This window comes from Melozone crissalis, unplaced genomic scaffold (assembly GCF_028551555.1).
Source record: "Melozone crissalis strain CALT ecotype California unplaced genomic scaffold, PUWL_Pcris_2 ptg000006l_1, whole genome shotgun sequence".
In the NCBI taxonomy this organism is placed as follows: Eukaryota; Metazoa; Chordata; class Aves; order Passeriformes; family Passerellidae; genus Melozone; species Melozone crissalis.
In genome coordinates, this window is record NW_026535784.1 from 54,553,786 (window position 1) to 54,572,340 (window position 18,555).

The 18,555-nt window shown below is 40.2% G+C and overlaps 1 protein-coding gene across 1 annotated transcript; it reads left to right on the forward strand.

Moving 5' to 3' along the window:
- Nucleotides 1-5,290: 5,290 nt before the first annotated feature.
- Nucleotides 5,291-17,544, forward strand: SPARCL1 (SPARC like 1). The gene is made up of 10 exons (XM_054291825.1): nt 5,291-5,664; nt 8,762-8,879; nt 8,980-9,033; nt 11,510-12,652; nt 13,336-13,405; nt 14,072-14,199; nt 14,768-14,888; nt 15,649-15,785; nt 16,238-16,386; nt 17,310-17,544. The coding sequence occupies exons 2-10, from the start codon at nt 8,826-8,828 to the stop codon at nt 17,488-17,490; spliced, it is 2,037 nt and encodes a 678-aa protein (XP_054147800.1). The 5' UTR covers nt 5,291-5,664; nt 8,762-8,825; the 3' UTR covers nt 17,491-17,544.
- The last annotated feature ends 1,011 nt before the right edge of the window (nt 17,545-18,555 follow it).

The window sequence follows — 18,555 nt, forward strand, 5'->3', positions numbered from 1 at the left end:
AGACCCTTCACCAGATTCATTGCCTTTCTGTCACCACCAAAGATCACAGCACTCACTAAATAAACAACCTTGACAAACTCCTTTGTGCGTATTGACACTTTTTACATCAGATTCCCCATCACAAGTGGACTTGGCTTTTCCCCCCGCTTACATTTGCTTCATGGTGCTCCCAAACAGCTGCAGAATTGCTTCACAGGGCAGTCAGGTTGGAAATCCAATTAAATGGCACCCATGCATAATATAAAACTTGGTTTTTTCCCTATCCTAAGATCTAAACCCATCTACACGGGCAGTTTTAAGGAAAGGGCTCAGCAGAACATCAGAAACAAGGAAGATGAGCCACAATGAGCAGTCCTGGCTGTGTTACACTTCCCCAAAAGCTTCCAGCCATGCTGTGCATCTGAAATGATTGAGTGAAATAACCACCTGCTCATGAGACACATGTGGAGACTGCACAGCCTCCACAATGTGTTTTCAGCAGTATTGCTCTTAAAATCCTCACACTGAACTTAATCTGTTTGGCTCATTATTAAAGGAAATGCACACTACAACTATAAAAATAAAGCACATCTCTACAGCCCCAAAGAACAGAAGGGTATAGATAAGATCTTTTTAGGTTTGAGCCCTGTCTATCTCTTGCTGGCTTAAGGACTCTTCCTGCTCATTTTCATTCCTCTTTTTAAGAATTTGGTCAAGAAAATGGTTTGAACAATTTAGACCATTAGCTGAGTCTGTCTGGCTGAAGGGCAAAAATAGACATCTTTCAGTCTGAGCTTTAAAATAGCTCCTCCCCAACGGGACTCAAATGTTCCCCGGCTGGGCAAGATGTTTATTTCTCTCCCTCCTTTTTAAACATATAATTTCATCCTATGCAGGCACTGTGGTCAAGCATGACACAGTCCAGAGCAGCAGCTCTCAGGAGAGAGGGATGGGAGTCTCTAACACGCTGACTGCATCACAGACAGAGCCTGACATAGCAGCAGCACAGGGGCGGCCGTGCTGGAGCCTGGGCCCTGTTTGGAGCTGCTTTCAGCACACCAGGCAGCATGACTCATTCCATACATCCAGGGAACAGGAGCTCTGCCTGGCACTTCTTGTCTTCCCAGGCATCATGAAAATCACAGACAGAACTGCATCCCATACAGCATTTAACACAGGTAGAATAAGAAATAAAAAGCCGCCATGAGACTGCTGAAGGGTTGGAAAACTCAGTGCAATAAAGTAAAGAAATTGTAATGCGAAAGTAGGCAGAACTACTGCTGTATGGAATAAAACACTGGTGATGGAGGGCTCCTGGATTAGAGCAAAAGAGAAATTGCAACCACATCATCTGTATTCAAGAGAACCTGATTTTAGATGCAGAACTGACCAAGTAGCAGGCCACAAAAAGAACAAATAGGAAGACCTTTAACTTCACATCTCTGTGATTTTTTAAAAGCTTTTAATGATAAGCCACACTTTGTGAGATTTTCACTGTAAAGCTCTTAGGAGATAACTAAGTTTCAATACACTCATGAGCAGCTCATATGCAATTATTATTATGCTCCAGAGATGCTTGCTAATCTTAAAAGGACTCCAGGTATTGCCTTTGGAGACCAAAAAGGATGGTAGAGAAGGGAAGCCTTTAGAGTAAAAAAACCTGTGCCAATAATTCATTTCCCAGAATATAAAAAGCTTAATTCCAAATTCAGCACAAGAAGCCTCCAGAAGGAAGTCATTACTCCTTTTCTCTTTCCTCTCTTCTGAGGAAAGAGAAAAGGAGTAATGTACTAATATTACTTAGTCCAGGGGTTATAACTTATATTTGCCTCTGTGCACATCTATATATTATATTTACTATAATTATCAGTGATTTATTTTTGGTAGATAAGTTAATTTAGAAAGAAATGCATATACCTAAAGAGCCACAACTGATATTCTCCTGCCTCCCCAAAAATAAGGCACAGAAGGACCCCACCTCCAGTATTCCTTTGGTGTGGCACAACTGAACAGAACTGGTCAGAGGCATCAACTCCCTCCTACCCCCAGCACTGTCTCCAATCAATTTTTCTACCTTTCTCAAGAAAACTAAACTCCCCATGAAATGTCTCTATGGTCCACATGAACCCTATCAATTATTTCCAGTAGGAAAGGACAAGCAGTACCTGCCAACATTTCCAATGGGATCTGCTCCAGGCTGTGATCTTTTGAGAATCTAAATAATTCATACAGTTATCTAAATGAAGGCCATTTCATCAGCTCATGAAAGGCTTCAGATGCATCTTTTGTTAAGGAAGTTACACCGAGATTTCCTTAAGTTTCCTGATCACCTATTTAATGGCTAAGAGGCAACCAGGGATGTGCTCAGAGCCCTCTCAACACCACCTGGCAGACTGTGATCTTCGCCACCTGGAACTCCACAACACACATGCACCAGCACTGACTGCAATCAGACTCAACTGTTTCATGTCTGACTGTTGTATTGTGGCTCATTTTGCTGTTTTTTTCCTCTGTAGTAAAAAGAGAAAACACATAGACACACAGCTAGGTACTATATCGTTGATATAATAGCCAGTATATGTGCAGAATTTCTTTATCTACACTAAAACACTTGAGTTCCACCTTGCTTACACACCTTTTCATTTTGGGGTAAAGCATATTTGATGGAACAGCCAAACTTTATTTGTAGATCAGAATGAGCACTGATGTCGCAGACATCTTTTTATGAAAATCCTTTCTTAGGATTTTTTCTTCCTGAGAAGCTGAGAGGCTCCAGGAACAAAATGTAAACAATGGTTGTCTGCTGCTGTGGAATGCATCAGGTGCATCTGTGATTGACCCATCTTGGATGTTTACAATTAATGGCCAACCACAGCGCAGTTATCTTGGACTCTCTGTCCGAGACACAAACCTTTGTTTTTCATTCCTTTCTATTCTTAGCTTAGCCAGCCTTCTAAGATGAAACTTTTCCTTCTATTCTTTACTATAGTTATAATATATATTATAAAATAATACATCAAGCCTTCTGAAATATGGAGTCAGATCTACGTCTCTTCCCTCATCCTGAAAACCCCTGTGAACGCTGTCACACACTGATGTTAAAATTTACTTTTCTTTTTAAAAACCTGGAAGTTGAAGCCTGGTACGTGGTCTGGAAGTCAATAGCTCAACACCACTCTCTTGTGGGCAGAAATATGAACCCTCTGGCAGGAGTGAGCATACAAAAGGGCAGACAGCTCCAATAAAAACAAATGTCTTTTGAGCCTAATCCACAGTAAGTTTGTCCCACAGATCATTGCTGCCAGAGATAGGCACATTAATAAATATAACACAAAATCCTCTGAGGTTTTCCTCTTCTTCCTTTGTTTAAAGTGTCTGTCTAGCAGCTGCCACAGTGAGACAGATAAATCAAATTTTTTCACCTCCCTGTACTCCTCTGTTTTCTTTCTTCTATGTTTAATCTTTACTGTTTGCTGTATATCCTCCCTTTCACTTGGCTCAGCAACTGCTTGCCTCCCCTCTTCCCCCCATACTTCACCTCGATAGCACAGCACCTCTTTCTGGTTAGGGAATTACTAATCCACCACTGGAAAGGTTTCCAAAAAGCACACTGCCTGACACAGTGGGACTGGCTGAGGCCTGGAGCACTAGGACTGATGGCTCCAAGACAAGCCCAGACCTCTCAGCGACATCAGAAAACAACCAGAGATGTTCTCAACTGAAGCATTTTGTCATCAAAAGCAAAGATTGAAAATTTTGCCTAATGAAGTATTTCATAAATATGTAACAGCTCTGATAAGCAATAATTCCTCAATATCCTCAAAACCAAAATGTTTCCTCCCCACTGTCCTGCAAGTCCCAAGAAAGCTGTTTAAATGCAGAATCAGGCAAAGCCTACAAATCACATACAGTTTTCCAATAATAACCTTCAGACTCCTACAAATTCACACTTCAAGATTCTGCACAATTCTTCAGAGTCTGACACTTTTTTCTGTGAATTAAGAACTTCAAGGCAAGGTTAATAGCCATTATCAGAAAATCTTATGACAAAAAGAGTTAATATATTTAGTTACCATAAAATTAGCATTGCTGTACTTGTCCTAATTTCTGGGTTGCCACCTGAACAGTTTTCTTTTATCAGCTGAGAGTCCATCCATATCTCAAACACTGAAAAATCACAGCAAAGCCACTTATCTTTGATAACCCAGTAAAGCTAATCTGATGGTACAGCACGAAGAGTTTTGAATAGATAAAATCAATCATTTTTTCAGCATGCACAACAAAAGAAAAAACAAACGGGAAGTTCTGAAATAATGCCCACTCCTTTCAGGCACTGACTGGCTGACAGACAAGCAGAATTTCAACTCCAATAGGCATGGATTAGTTTCCAGGCAGAGTAGCAGAGATAAAAAGGAAAAGGATTTAAAGAATTTCTCATGGACTTTTGTCAAAGGGTTTTTTTTCTGCTTGGTGTACAGAGTGAGGGCTCAGCTCTGATTTCAGGCTCTTTTAGTTTTTTAAAAAAAAAATTTTATTAACTATAAACTTCACAGTTGGCCACATAAAACATAGTAAATTTTTGTACATTTCTCACTCTATTTTTTCTAATCAACACCCATTGTCTATTGCTATTTTGGATGAACAGAAGAGAAGCCAGTAAAACTGTAACTTTAAAAAGAACCAGTTAAAATATTATCTAAAGGGACTGAATTTTCAGCATTTGCATTACAGTTCTTACCATTCGCACACTTCATTCCATTTTGCTTCAACCTCTCTTCGAATCATGTCAACACAATATGTAAAGTGTCCTCCCTAGGAAGAGAGGACATTGGCAGAATGTGGAATTTGAGACTGGATTGCTGCCTTTATCACTGGAAGTGCTTTTGTCCAAAATAAGTGGTGCTTACCCTCCACTTATTTTGGACAACTTCCCAGAAAGCACTCCAGTTCAGGTGGAGCATTTTATGGAATAATAACCAGAAGCCTGCAGAGGCTCATGGAGGTCTCCACACTCCTCACCAGCTCGCTCTGCATTGTGGCTGTGGCAGACAGGCAGCACAGCCATAGCAACAGCTTCCAAACAGCAAACTCCTCAGAGTTATGCAAGAGCCTCCAACCAATTCTGGGTTTTACATACCTAATTTAGAATTTCTACCTTTTTGCAGGCTCACACGCACCATGTGCAGCATACTTAAACAGCACTGGGCAGTTCAGCAGGGGCTGGCATCCCCTATGTTCCACTTTTCCAGCCAACAGTGTGGCTGCCCCAGCAGATCCCTTGGTTCAGCGCTTCTGGGAGCAGCTGATGCAGCAGAAACTCTTGCACCCACTCCCTTTGGCTCCCCTCCCTGCAAATCACTAAATTTGTCCTTCCCACACAGCCGCTGAGCTCCCCTGGCCCAGAGCCCATGAGCACTGAATTGTCTTTCTGATTCAATAATCCACCAGAATTCCACCAGCCCACTGCCCCCACCTCGCCCCATGGAAGCCTAGGATTCCTTGTTCAACCAAGACCCACAGAGTACCATCCTCCTTCACTGACACTTGCAGCACAAGGCACATGGTGGGAAGGTCTGTTCCAGACACCAAAACACATCTCAGGAAAAGCAGCCACATTTTGCAAGGCTCAAGGATTTCTGGTACATCAGTGGCAGGCCAAGAAGGAGCACCTCTTCTACTGCTATGGTACTGTTTCTTCTTTATTCTTAATTAAAACTTTAGAATGCTTTATATCTAACCCTCTGCAATTTTTTTCCACTGACTACAAAAGAGTTGAAGCTTTCATAGAGTGTCATCTGTTTTAAGGATAACACACTTCAGATGTTTATGTCTAGAACAGAAAATTACCTTTGTAAGAGAAAATAATGTGTAGTTTCTGTGTTTAGGAATACAACCCTTATCTTACCACTGGAATAATTATTTTACCAGTGATCCTGCAAAGCAATAAAGCATTATGGCCAACAAGAGCCAAGAAAAGCACACTCCTCCTTTGGAACCGTACAGTGGTCCAGCTGAAAGCCACGGTGCGACCTAATTTCCCAACACTTCAACAGTCTCTTGAAATATCAGTTCAGGAACCTTAGTCCAATAGACAAGGCCAAAAAAACAGATTCATCTTCTTTTCTCATATTGGAAAGGAAAGAGAGAGAAATACTGGCTGGTCTTAGAGGAACCTTTCAAACACCTGTTGGTAGACCTAGTGAAAACATGTACCAAACAGGGAGACCTTGAAAGAAATGCAGGATCTGGGAGAAGACAAAACCTACCAACTAATATCAAAATAATTCTGCATAATAAGTAAGTCTTATTTTTGATCCTCCTCAAATTAAATCAAAGCAGCTCATTGTGACTTGATCTGGTCTTAAATTACAGACAGCTCTGGTTAAAAAATAAAAAATAAACAAAGAAAAAACCCAATTTAAAAAAAAAAAAAAAAAAACGAAAAACAAAAAACACCAAAACTCTAAAAACTAAAGATCTAACAAGATCTACACAAGCATTAAATAAAATGAAATGGTAGAAAGGAAACATAAGAGATTAAACAATTACAGTAAGTTAATGTGAATGGTTTGTTAAAAATTGTTTTAATTTGTCCTGAAATACTTTTGGTTTGGTTTTGATCTTATTGCAGCCAGCCATCAAGGACTTATGTCTGATGGCTTTTGCAGCTGTAAAACTGGCAGCATCAGAGGGATCAATTCTCACTATCAGCTATTTACTGGTACAGAATGAGTGAAATAGTTTTAATGCTTTAATTTTTTTTTACCTTTTTGTGATCTCTTCTTTTACTCAGATCAGAAATCTGCCTCAAAATCTGCCTATGAGTTTTATGTGTGTGCACACATGAACCAGCTTCTACATGTATAATGTGCTCATGCTCTCACAAGGGGCTTTTGAAACAGATCTGGAGACAGGAATGTGCTATATCAGTTGTAATTTAAAAATATCACACTTCTGCTTTTATTAAAAATTCATGTAATTGATTAGTATTTCAAGTGACTGCTGACTATTAGAATGGCAGCCTGTAGCCTCCATGCCATGCAAACCCAGCATCCCTTGTCAGCATTGCTTGCTCAATAACCCAAGATGAAGTATTGTTAAATTACTCATTTCTTGGTCAAAAACCCCATCGTACACAAGAAATTTTCCTATTCACCTTTTGGCTAGGTTTTGCTACAGATTCTCCTGCAGAGTATAATGATTTTACTTTCCCAGAGAGATGTCTCCCTGCTTATATTTTTTTTAAAAGTTTCTTGTGTAATTGTTCCTTTCTGACAGTTCTATTAAACTTATGTGTTACAAATGCTTGCTTTTAAAAATTCTTTCCTAGGACATATTTGGAAATTAAAGCAAGAATGAAGGGCCTTCCCACTTAGTGTAAAAAATATCATCTCACAATCCATCATAGGACACTCCAATCAGTGTGGTCAGGCTTCCCTAATAATTTAATACTTATTCAAGACCAAATACTTAATTCAAGCCTTATACTTCCTATGGGCTGCTGCAGGCTTGCTGTTAAAAAGAAAATACAGAAGCCCTGTCCTGCCACCTTAACTCAGATTTATTCCAACTAGTTTTTGATTATTTGAGCAAAGGTGGTAGAGGCAACATTTACAGATAGAGACAAGCCAAATTATAAAATTGCAATTATAAATAAAACACAACATGGAGAACTTTTCATTTATAACTCTCAAACTAGTTTACCAAAACAAATATGACAAATGAGAGTTTTATAAAAGGAAACTCAGTTAAGTGACATGCCCTGGTCTGTGTTCCTCACCAGCAACAGAAAGAAATGGAAATCAAGCCTACCTGACATTCAAATCCTTCTTTCCTCAGTAACTTGCAAGGCCTTCAAAAAGCACAGTATGCAGTTTTTAGGGCTTTACATGAAGCTGAATTATTGCCCTGAATTTCTGACAAGTTGCCTGCATAATCCTCAGTCTAACCACACTTGCCCTGATCTGAAGTGACTGCCCATATCCAGCCCAGTGAGGCATTTTGCATGTGCTCATTATTGGCTTTTGTTGTATTCTGCCTTCCCCTCTGAAAACATCTTAGACAACTAACTGTGAATGCCAAATAGATAATAGATAATTAGTCAAGAGGTAATTTGGAGACTAACTGCAAGGGAAAATGGACTGCATACAAGACATGCCCCACTAATGAGTATTTTGATCTTCATTAAGGAAAGATAATGACACTAAACACTGTTTAACAGAGGGATCTTCCAAAAGTGTACACTTTGGGTGACAATTTCCAAGAAAACACAGAAGCAGGACTGCACCCCTTCTTCCAGCAGCCTGGGCAGCACTTCTGAGCTTGGAGACCTGCGGAGCAGAATTTCACCACCTAATTCTTCCTACCAGACACAGAGGGGAGCAGCCAAGAGACACCTCAGCTGCAGAGGTGCCACAAGCAGGCACTGCCTCACTTTACTGCCTTCAATAAAAAGAGGCATTTTTCACAAAGTGGTATCTCAGGGGTGGATAAGTACTTACAACTATTTGTAAGTATTTAAATACTTAACCTATATCCGTTCACAGCTCTGCCTTTCAGGAACACCCACCTGGAATTTGTGAACACAGCCTGTAGCTTAATCACTGTCAAAGAACTGAGACTAAAGTGTCCTCTAGTTAATCTGAGTTTACAGGACACTGCACAACAATTTTGTGGGTCTCTAGCCTTAACAATTTACGGGAACAACTACATTGCTTCCATCAGACATTTCTGGGTGATTATACCCAAATCCTAACCTGTTTTGTTTTCATGTTTCTTGCAGAAAGGAAACCTCTAAGCTCTACCCCTGTACCATTAACTATTGTCCTCTACAAGATCTGGAAAACATGAAGACTGTAGCCCTCTTCATTTGCCTTGTAGGACCAGTTTTTGCTATTTTAGTAAGTCCTCACCATGCTATTATTAGCAGGCATAATTTCCTATTCTGAGAATATTCTATGCTTATGGATGTGCAGATATTCATATATTTGTCTTTTTTAGACCCATCCTGTAAACCACAAGCTCAGAACTCACAGACAGAAAACTCCAGAAAAGGTACTCTTCTTGTTCTTTAAACAATAGGAAGTAACTTACTTTATTAATCCTAAATATAAAAACACATTACCACATACATACTGCTTGGCAAATTGATTTATGTTAAAAAACTTTAGGCCTTCTCACCTCAAGAATTAGTGCCAAGTATCTCATGCCTTGCATATTAACAATTGCAAACAGGACAAAATCTAAAACTCAAAATGGAAGTTTTACTTATTGAGAATATTATCTTAAATGAATCCCCACATATCATCATTGCCCATATTTGCACAAATAATAAGCTCCAGTGACAAAATTGTTGTTATCACAGCTCCAGTATAGGAGGAGGATGAAATCCTCAATTTATCACACCAGGGGATCATATGCAGTCTCAAATATGTAAGAATTCTACCCACCATATGTTTCACTATTCATGGTGCAGAGCATTGGACACAGCTTGTCCTGGCAGAGTAATCTGTGGCTGACAGGCCAGATGCCCTGGTGGCAATGAGACAGAGGATTGCACCAGCCCTCCCTATGCCACATTTGTGTGCTAATGGTGAAGCCCATAGTTTTGCATTCATGGCTGACCCAAATAAAAATTCCTGTTTATTGCACAGCCTTTGTGACTCAGACACAATGGATCTTATCTCCAAGCCACTGAGTGTTCCAGAACTACTAAATTCATATTATGCTCTGTAGTAAGAGATTCAAAATCTCAACTCTTATGCTAACCATTTTAAAATTTTTTAATTATAAACTATATCCCACTCTATACAGCTTTCCAGATACATTTCATGTCAATCTGGATCATGTTCTACACTATGAAAACAAAAAAATTAACTTTTCCTAATGAAGCATCCAGCAGAGGAAATGGTACAAAGATTAGTTTGCAGCCTACAGCTCTCTACCAGAAATAATACACATAAGACACATCAAAGCAAAACCTTACAATAGCCAATGAATCATCAGTTCCAAGTGTGTGCATCATCTACCAAAAGCCAGCTCTCCCCCACAGTATCTAATCACAGATAGTGACTAAAATTTGCCCAAGTTCCTTCACGAGCACTTGAGTTCTAAGAGCTGATTTTACCCAGGGGACAAAGGTATAACAGAAAGCAGCACCTGGAAGCTGTATCCAGACACATCTCTGCAGAACTGGGGCAGGACAAGGCTCCCTGTCAAGACATGAGCCAAATCTTTCTCAAACTGCTACTTCAAGCACAGGTACCCACAACAGAAAATCTTATAAAGACTGTTTGGCCTTGTGTTTTCTGAACCTGTAGGACTTTGGAAAAGCTCCAGTGAATTTCTGTTATATTCTGTTAGACTCTGTTAGATTCTGTTAGACATACAGTCTTCCCCTGAAAAAGTTAGAGTTGGAATTGATACAGTGAATATGGTTCCCAGTACTATTTCCACATCAGCAAGGACACCAGGCAAAAGACAAAACAGTAAAACATTAAGATACCACTTTGACATTAGGAAATAGGATATAGCTGATCTACCAGAATCAAATTAATATTTTCAATCTTACCTTCAAAAATAAAATAAAGGCTTGTGAGTAGAGTGCTTTTTTCCAAGCAGTCAAACTAAAGGAAAAAAGCTATTCCAGCAACTTGGATGGACCAAGTGAGAAGGACCATTCTTCCCAAATTAAACCCCCCAAAAGCTTTAAGAAATATCAGCATCAGGTGCTACATTCTTGTAAGCAGTAGGCAACACTGAACATCCATAGGTGTTGTTCAGAAACACACACAGCAGCAGAAAGGCAATTGCTTCAGCAAGACCTGACAGTCATTTCAGTACCTGCTTTCTCCTCAGCATTTGAACCATTTCCACTGAAGATACCACTTCTGCTATTGTCTGGACAGAATAAGAAAAAAAAGGCACTCAAACATCTATTGTTGATTTTATATTTGTCACCACACACAATAGTTCTTGATGACTTCAGCCAGGAAGTAATGATAGATTGGACTCAAAGTAGATTTATGTGTGGATTATAAAATCATTGCATGGCACTTCTCAGGAATTACTACCATGACACCTTGTGAGAGGTATTCTCTCTTTGCCTGCTCCTCTTTTCCCAGGTCCCTTATTTTTCCCTTATCTGTGCAGGAAGTTATGTTTCACATCCCCCTTCTCTGAGCTAAGTGATAATTACTGCAGTCTACAAGTGCCTGTGGTTATGACTAAAATACTAATTAAGCATTCTGAGATTTCACAAGACACCCATATGCATCTCTCTCTGAAACAGAGTTGGATAGACCTCTCCAGAAACTCCATCAATAAAAGAAGGGACAGATAAACAGATTTTCTGAGAAAGAGAAGGCACATCAGCTGTGAATGTCGTGCCCTAGGCTAGTTTAAGAGGAGCACATACAAAGAAAACAAATAAAGCCAGTGCCATGCTTTGCAATACAAGGCAAAAATAACACTGCATCAGCTTCAAATAAATACTAAGGTTTATTAATCTGATATTTTAATTTTTTTTAAGAGTGAATATATTCATCCAGAAGCTTCAAAGGAAGAGAACACAGGGTATGTAGACGAGGGTGATTTGCTGCCCACTGCCAGAAACTTAAAACCAGGCTCTGAAGACAGGGATGGGCCCCAGACCATGAGGAAGCAAGAAAGAACTGGGAGCAAGCATCAAGTGAAAAACAGCCTGAAAAGCATCGATTTCCTTGCACTGCACAATAAACTAGGTTTGGCTTCAGATACCCAGGACAGTGACTCTGGGAGCAGCGGCAGAGAACAGTCCAGCTCTGAGCACGACCAGCTCAGGAACCATGAGAAACATGGGAACACAGCAAACCAACACCTTCCAGGCCACACAGAACACCCAGTGGGTGCTTTCAGCCTTGAGCATGAGCATAACATGTGGAAATATAACAAAAATGCTGTTGGCCTGTCTGAAAAACACAGTGAAAGCGATGATGAGGAAAGCATGGAAGAAGAGGACGAGAAATGGGGTGAAGAAACTGATTACAGAGACACAAAGCACAAAGACCATCAGACACATCAAGGTGACCAATACAAAAGGCAGGATCATGAGAACAGCATGCAATTAGATGATGAACTGAGAGATTCCAGACAACTAACCTGGAAAACCAAGAGACACAGCAAGAAATTTGACCTAGAGGAAGAAGAGAGGGAGAACAGGAAGAAGTCCTATAAAGAAGAAATCCCCGTCTCTCAAAAAACCCATAATGAATATCAGGATGGCAAACAGCAAGGTCAAGAGAGAAACTACCATATTCAAGTGAACTACCAGAGTGATCATGACACGGTGGGGAAAACACAAGATAGGGAAGACAGTAATGATGATGACAGTCATGACAGTGGTGGTGAGGAATATCTCAGCAATACCTGGAAAGAAACAGCCTATGAGGAAGAGGAGAGAATCCAGAGTAACGACCAGGAGAGCACCAGTACCGAGCCTGGAGGGGAAGGAACCACTGAAGATGACACTGCAGTTCACAGAGAGACTGAGGATTACCAAGTTGTCAAGATTAAAGACCTTGCTCACTCTGAACAAGATTACGATGCTCATGAGCCACCCAATTCTGACAACAAGCAGCAACTGAAAATTAGTAGCTCCATTCAGAACATGAATTCAATGGACAGTGAAGATAAGGTAAATTATCTTTAAAATAAAACTTGAGTACTACAAAAAAGGGGAGAGGGACCAGTTCTAAATTTAAATTCCTGATTATTGAAATGACCTGTTGGAGAAAAACAGGTGACTTATTAATATGCAGAAGTCTCATCTCCCCTTGTACTCCCTGTTCCTCTGGGTCATGCTGTGTCACTGCATCCAGAACACTTGGGTGAATTGGACTAGAAAGGAAGTGAACACCATTCACATAAGAGCTCCAGACCCAGTGGGGTGTGTAATGAAACACACAAATAAGTACAGATACACAGATGAAAAACCTGTAACCCAGTCTCCAGCTTACTGGACCAGCCTGTTCACTCATCTCTCACAAAGATTTTAAATGCTACTACACGAAAGTGAACAGCTTGAAAAGGCAGGACTAGAGTCAATAGAATAATTATAAGAAACTCAGGCCTTACTGAACTTCCATTTCTCTCTCTCTCTCTCTCTCTCCACCTCTTACTCTATTTTCCCCCAAATAACAAGAGCATGGTAATACTACCAGAGGCTTTATGCTCTTCTCACAGGTTTTGCATAGCAAAACAGAGAAAACTGTGCCTCAGTCAGCTCTGTATTTGGACCTGAAAAAAGATTAGGCCAAGTATTTTTTTTCTTCCCAAGATTTACCACAACTTTCTGCTTATGCCTCTGTGACTGTGCAGGTTAAGACTACAGACAGTTCCCATGGTGAGAGGGAAAGTGCCAGCAGCAGGAATGAGGAGGCTCTCCTTGGTAAGCCCCAAGCAAAGCTGTCATGTAACTCCCAACTCTCTGCCACTGGGGAACTTGCTGGTCTGTATTTCTTTCCTGCCTTTTGCATCACAGGATTTCACCTGACTGAACTGTGCTTGTGCCTAATCCTGTGTTCCCAGAGAATCCCTTCCACATTCCCTTGGATTCAGTAATTTGTTAGTGAAAAACATTTGTAGGCAGTGCACAAATTTTTGTGTCAGTGATACAGAAATGAGGCTTACCTTGTTCTGAGAGCTTTCAGTTTCAGAACAGTAGCTTGAATTCAAGTAGGAGTAGGACAAAGGCCAGTGCTTGATTCAGCAAAGACAGATGGGATATGTTTCACCAAAGGAAGCTGGTTGTCTGGAAGTGAATGTCTGAATGTCAGCCCCTACAGAACAAACAGCTTTTTCTAAAAAAAAATAATAATTTCCCCATCCAATTCAAATCTGGGACTGCTAGAAGTCTCACAAAAAATTCTCATTTGAAGTTTGGCTTGTTTTATTCAATACAAGATCCAGCTTCATAACAAACTTAAAAATGCAAAATTAAAAATGCATTTGAACTTCTTGGTGAATACTGGGCTGTTTTGCTTTGGCTCTCAGTAGTATCTGACAAACACTTGGCTTTATCCCATCACCTCTAATAGTCCCTCTTTCCTGCTAGGACTGCCAGACACATGTCGGAACTTCCACTGCAAAAGAGGCAAAGTCTGTCATGCAGACAAACAAGGGAAACCCCACTGCATTTGCCAAGATCCTGCTGCTTGCCCTCCCACCAAAGACTATGAGCATGTGAGTATTTCACCCAGTGCACAGGACTGGGAAAAGCCACCTAAAGGGTTCACAAGATAACATATTCCCCTGCTATTATTTAGCATGGTTCTACCCTAAAAAGCATGCAAGTGAGTTTGAGTGATTCTAGTAATTGAAAAATTAAGTATAGAGCACACAAACTCACTGGGTGTGGTTTGAGAGCAGTATGAACCCATGTAACTGCAGAGTGACTGACTTGCTTCACTCAGTCTCAGGGATTCTACCTTTTCCCTGTCACTAAAAATTCTATGTATCCATTTGGTATTTTAGAGCACATGCCTAGTTCACATCCAGTGAAATAATCCCACAGCATCTCAGAGGCTATGTTACAACCATAGAACTAAACCGAAGCGTTGCATAACTGGGCATGCAAGTACAGACAACTAGTCCTCATGAGGGCATCCAACTACTAATTCCAATACTACTGATCACATGCACTCCTGTTGGTATTCACCACATGTTAATGATGCTTTTATTACTGTAATGCCTCTGAGTGACAAGGATTTTTCTCAACACAGTGGTGGGGTGGTGGTTTTCCTTCCTCTAGGTTTGTGGTACGGATAACAAGACTTATGATGGCACATGTCAGCTCTTTGGCACCAAATGTCAACTGGAAGGGACAAAAATAGGACGCCAGCTGCACCTAGACTATATGGGCTCCTGCAAATGTAAGCGTCTTTTCCTTTGAAGAATTCAGCTCTGTACAGAGTGTCAGTAGCTTTAACACATCTGCCAGCCCTAAATTGCCCTTCTTCCTGTAATCTGCCATTTGTGCATCAATAATCTGCAAATTAAGGCCTTCAATGTTTAAAAATTATCTGAAACCTAGACATCTCTCCTGTGCTTACACCAATTTTTTGTTGACCTTACCTTCCCCCTGCACTGCCTTATATGTTCCTATTGCTATAGCCTTTGAAGTTTTTTTAAATCCTTGACCAGAAAAACAGTGTTTACAGAGAGTTAATAAATGAAAATTTATTAACTCTCAAACCCCCATGGAAAACAAAAAACTAAAAAACATCAACCAAACTTAGATGCGAAATGTAGAAGTCAGGATCTAAAAGCCAGAACTGATTTCCAACCTCTTTGACTGCTGCATATGGCAGGAGGAAAGTGCATTCCCAGCCAGAATATTCCTTTGCTGTCAAAAACTCTTCTTTCATGCAACTGACTGATTAGAGCTTCACTGCACAATTATGCTCAAAAGCTGCACAGATATATAAAGGTTGTGGTTTGCACAACTGGTTAAGCACGTGCACTAAAAAAATTGTAGATTTTTAATTGAACACATTAGGTACATTCAAAATTTTATGTATTAACAGCTCCATCAATTCTAATTTTTACTGGAAGTAGATCTCAAATCTCAGAAATGCTCGAATGGAGACTTAACAGATGACTTGTTAACAAAAGCTTTTCTCTTTGGCACAGACATCCCCCCCTGTACTGATTATGAAGTGGATCAGTTTCCCCTCCGGATGCGAGACTGGCTTAAGAACATCCTTATTCAATTTTATGAACGTGACCTGAACACTTCTGGGATTCTAACTGAAAAGCAAAGGAATAAGGTCAGCAATACTTGTCAAATAAGACCATGCAGTTATAGGGACTAGCCCAGAACATCTCATACAAAATGGCATGAATTAGATGACTTCTAAGATGGCTTATTTCCCCCAAAACATGTGTTGCTTGCCTCAGGCTAGAAGATGGGATAAAACTGGTTTAATCTCCTAACAAGCTGAGGCTACTACCCCCCTTAGCTGAGTTTGACAATTAAACCACAAGAATTTCACTTCCTTTCTAGTTACTGGCAAAGGTGACACAGACAGCAGCAAAAACGTCGTGGACTACTAAGGCAAGCTTTTCATGCTGCATATGGTCACCAACACTAAAACACATTTCCCTAGGGATATTTTATTATCAAGTTTCATTTCTCCAAAACACCTTCTTGCCAGATAGCTCTCTTCAAGACACATCTTCAACCTGAAACAAAAAATAACAATTTCTGTGTTGAGCTCAGGTAAAAAAGATCTATCAGAATGACAAGCGCCTTGGAGCCGGTGACCACCCGGTTGAGCTGCTCCTGCATGACTTTGAGAAAAATTACCAGATGTATGTGTATCCTGTGCACTGGCAGTTTCACCAGCTTGACCAGCATCCTGTTGACAGGTAAAAAAATATATGTGGTTCAGTTATGATCTGCTGATTAAACTCAGGCTAGTTTACTTTTCTACACACCTCAAGGGATTCTCTATACACAGAACCAGTCCCTTAGCTGTTAGAAGCCATTATCACCCCCCCTCTAACACAGAACTTTTTCTCTCATTGTTTTCTTGAGCATATCCTAGGTCAGAATCTGCTATCCTCTTGCCTTGCACAATCAAGTATTACACTCTAAGTTCTACAGTGTCTTAATACCTATTAATGCTCTCAGCCAGGAAGAAGTCTTGTCATACTGAAGCTAAGAGAAACAGGCTAAGTACAAAGGACAGAGCCCTGGCAGCAAAGATCCACTAGTGAGGTATCCATAATTTTCAGCTAACACTACAGAGATCTCTCAGTTTAAGGAGCAAATATAGTCACAGTCCAGAGGAAGCTTCTACCTTCTGAGAACATAACTCAGATTTCAAGGTTTTGGTCAAATCAACCAGTGATGGAATCTGTATTTCCAAGTTCAGACCTTCAATATCTCAGGACAACCACACTTACTGTTTTAGAACATTTAGAACACAGTTAAGCACTTTGCAAGCTTTATATACTGAGGATTAACAGCAAAACTCCACAAGCGATGAGTTGCGAGCAAGTTGCTCCTGTCAGTACCTGTAATTACTACAAAAGTAATACTTGTTGTAGGAAAAAACAAACTTGCTGTTGGCAAACAAACATTCAGTAAAAGCACTTAGCTCATCAGATATTAGACATCTTTATCATTACCTGGAATATAGTCACTACAGAAGCACTGCAACAAAATCCAGTGGGGCATCTCTGATAAAGCCATCATTGCTGTCTTGTAGCATCTTTGCAGATCAGCTCTGATAATCCTGCTGATTTATGAAGGAAATGCAGCTCTCCATACCTGCCCTTTCTTTCAGATTATTAACACACTCGGAGCTTGCACCCTTGAGAGCCTCCCTTGTTCCCATGGAACACTGCATAACCCGTTTCTTCCAAGAGTGCGATGGAGACAAGGACAAACTCATTGCTTTGAAGGAATGGTGCCACTGCTTTGGGATTAAGGAAGGTAAACCTAAAAGAATAGGCAGATGCACCTGACAGAATGTTCCTGCCAAGAACATTACTCTGACCTCAAAGTAAGGCAAAGAAATTGTGAGCAGAAGCCCATGGCTGCAGTGCCGAGAGGAATACAGAACACTAATAACAAGCCTGCAAAAGGTCAAGAGGGTTAACAACGCAGCACAGGTTAATCCCAGAAGAGTTATGGGACAGAGGGCATTTGGCCAAACAAGCACACTGAAGAAATGTGTTTAAAATCCTACTAGCAAGTCCCTAATTTAAGTGGAGGCTGATTCTGGTCAGAAGTCAGACACACGGAACCTTTACTTTTCCCAGAATTTTTCCAGCTCTTCTGATAACACTTTACCAGCCATGAAGGATGAAAGCTGCAAGGAGTTATCTTAGTACATGTATACTTGTGCCAGTGATTGCTCATTCATAGCATCAGTCACTTTATTGATAGTGATACAAGATAAAACTGTCCCTTCGGCATTAAATGTTAATAATGTTTTCTTCTTCTTTATTGCAGAAGACATAAGTGAAAATCTCCTTTTCTGAGCCCAGTGAGCAGACTCCCACTACTGTACTAAAATTGATGAATCCTGCTTACTTTTGTAATTAACAGTTTAACAGCCTTCAAGAAAATGGTGGAATGAGGTTCACTGAATTCTTATCAAACAACCCAAGTGCAGAAAATTCCTACACTCATTAACAGCAGAAAAATTTAACTACTTCATAGCTAAAAAAACAGTGTTGCCTCCCACATGTATCCATGATCTTTCTGAACCAATAAACAACTACTAACCTAATGACTAAGCTGTTCACAAAACTCTTCAGTAGAATTATAGAATGTAGATGTTATCACTCACTGAAATGGGATCTGTTTCCTTTATTTACTGTATTGTCAGCTTAACATGCTGCATAGAAGTCTCAAATAAAATAGAAGTCTATTGGAGATCTGGGTTTCCTCACAACTTTGTTGAAGAAAATTGTGTTTCTTTCATCTTTGCGCATCATTTGCTCTCCTCAAGAGAGGCACAATTTAAGCATAAAAAAACCCAGGATAGGATGAGATTATTCCTGAATCCCCATAAATTTGTGATT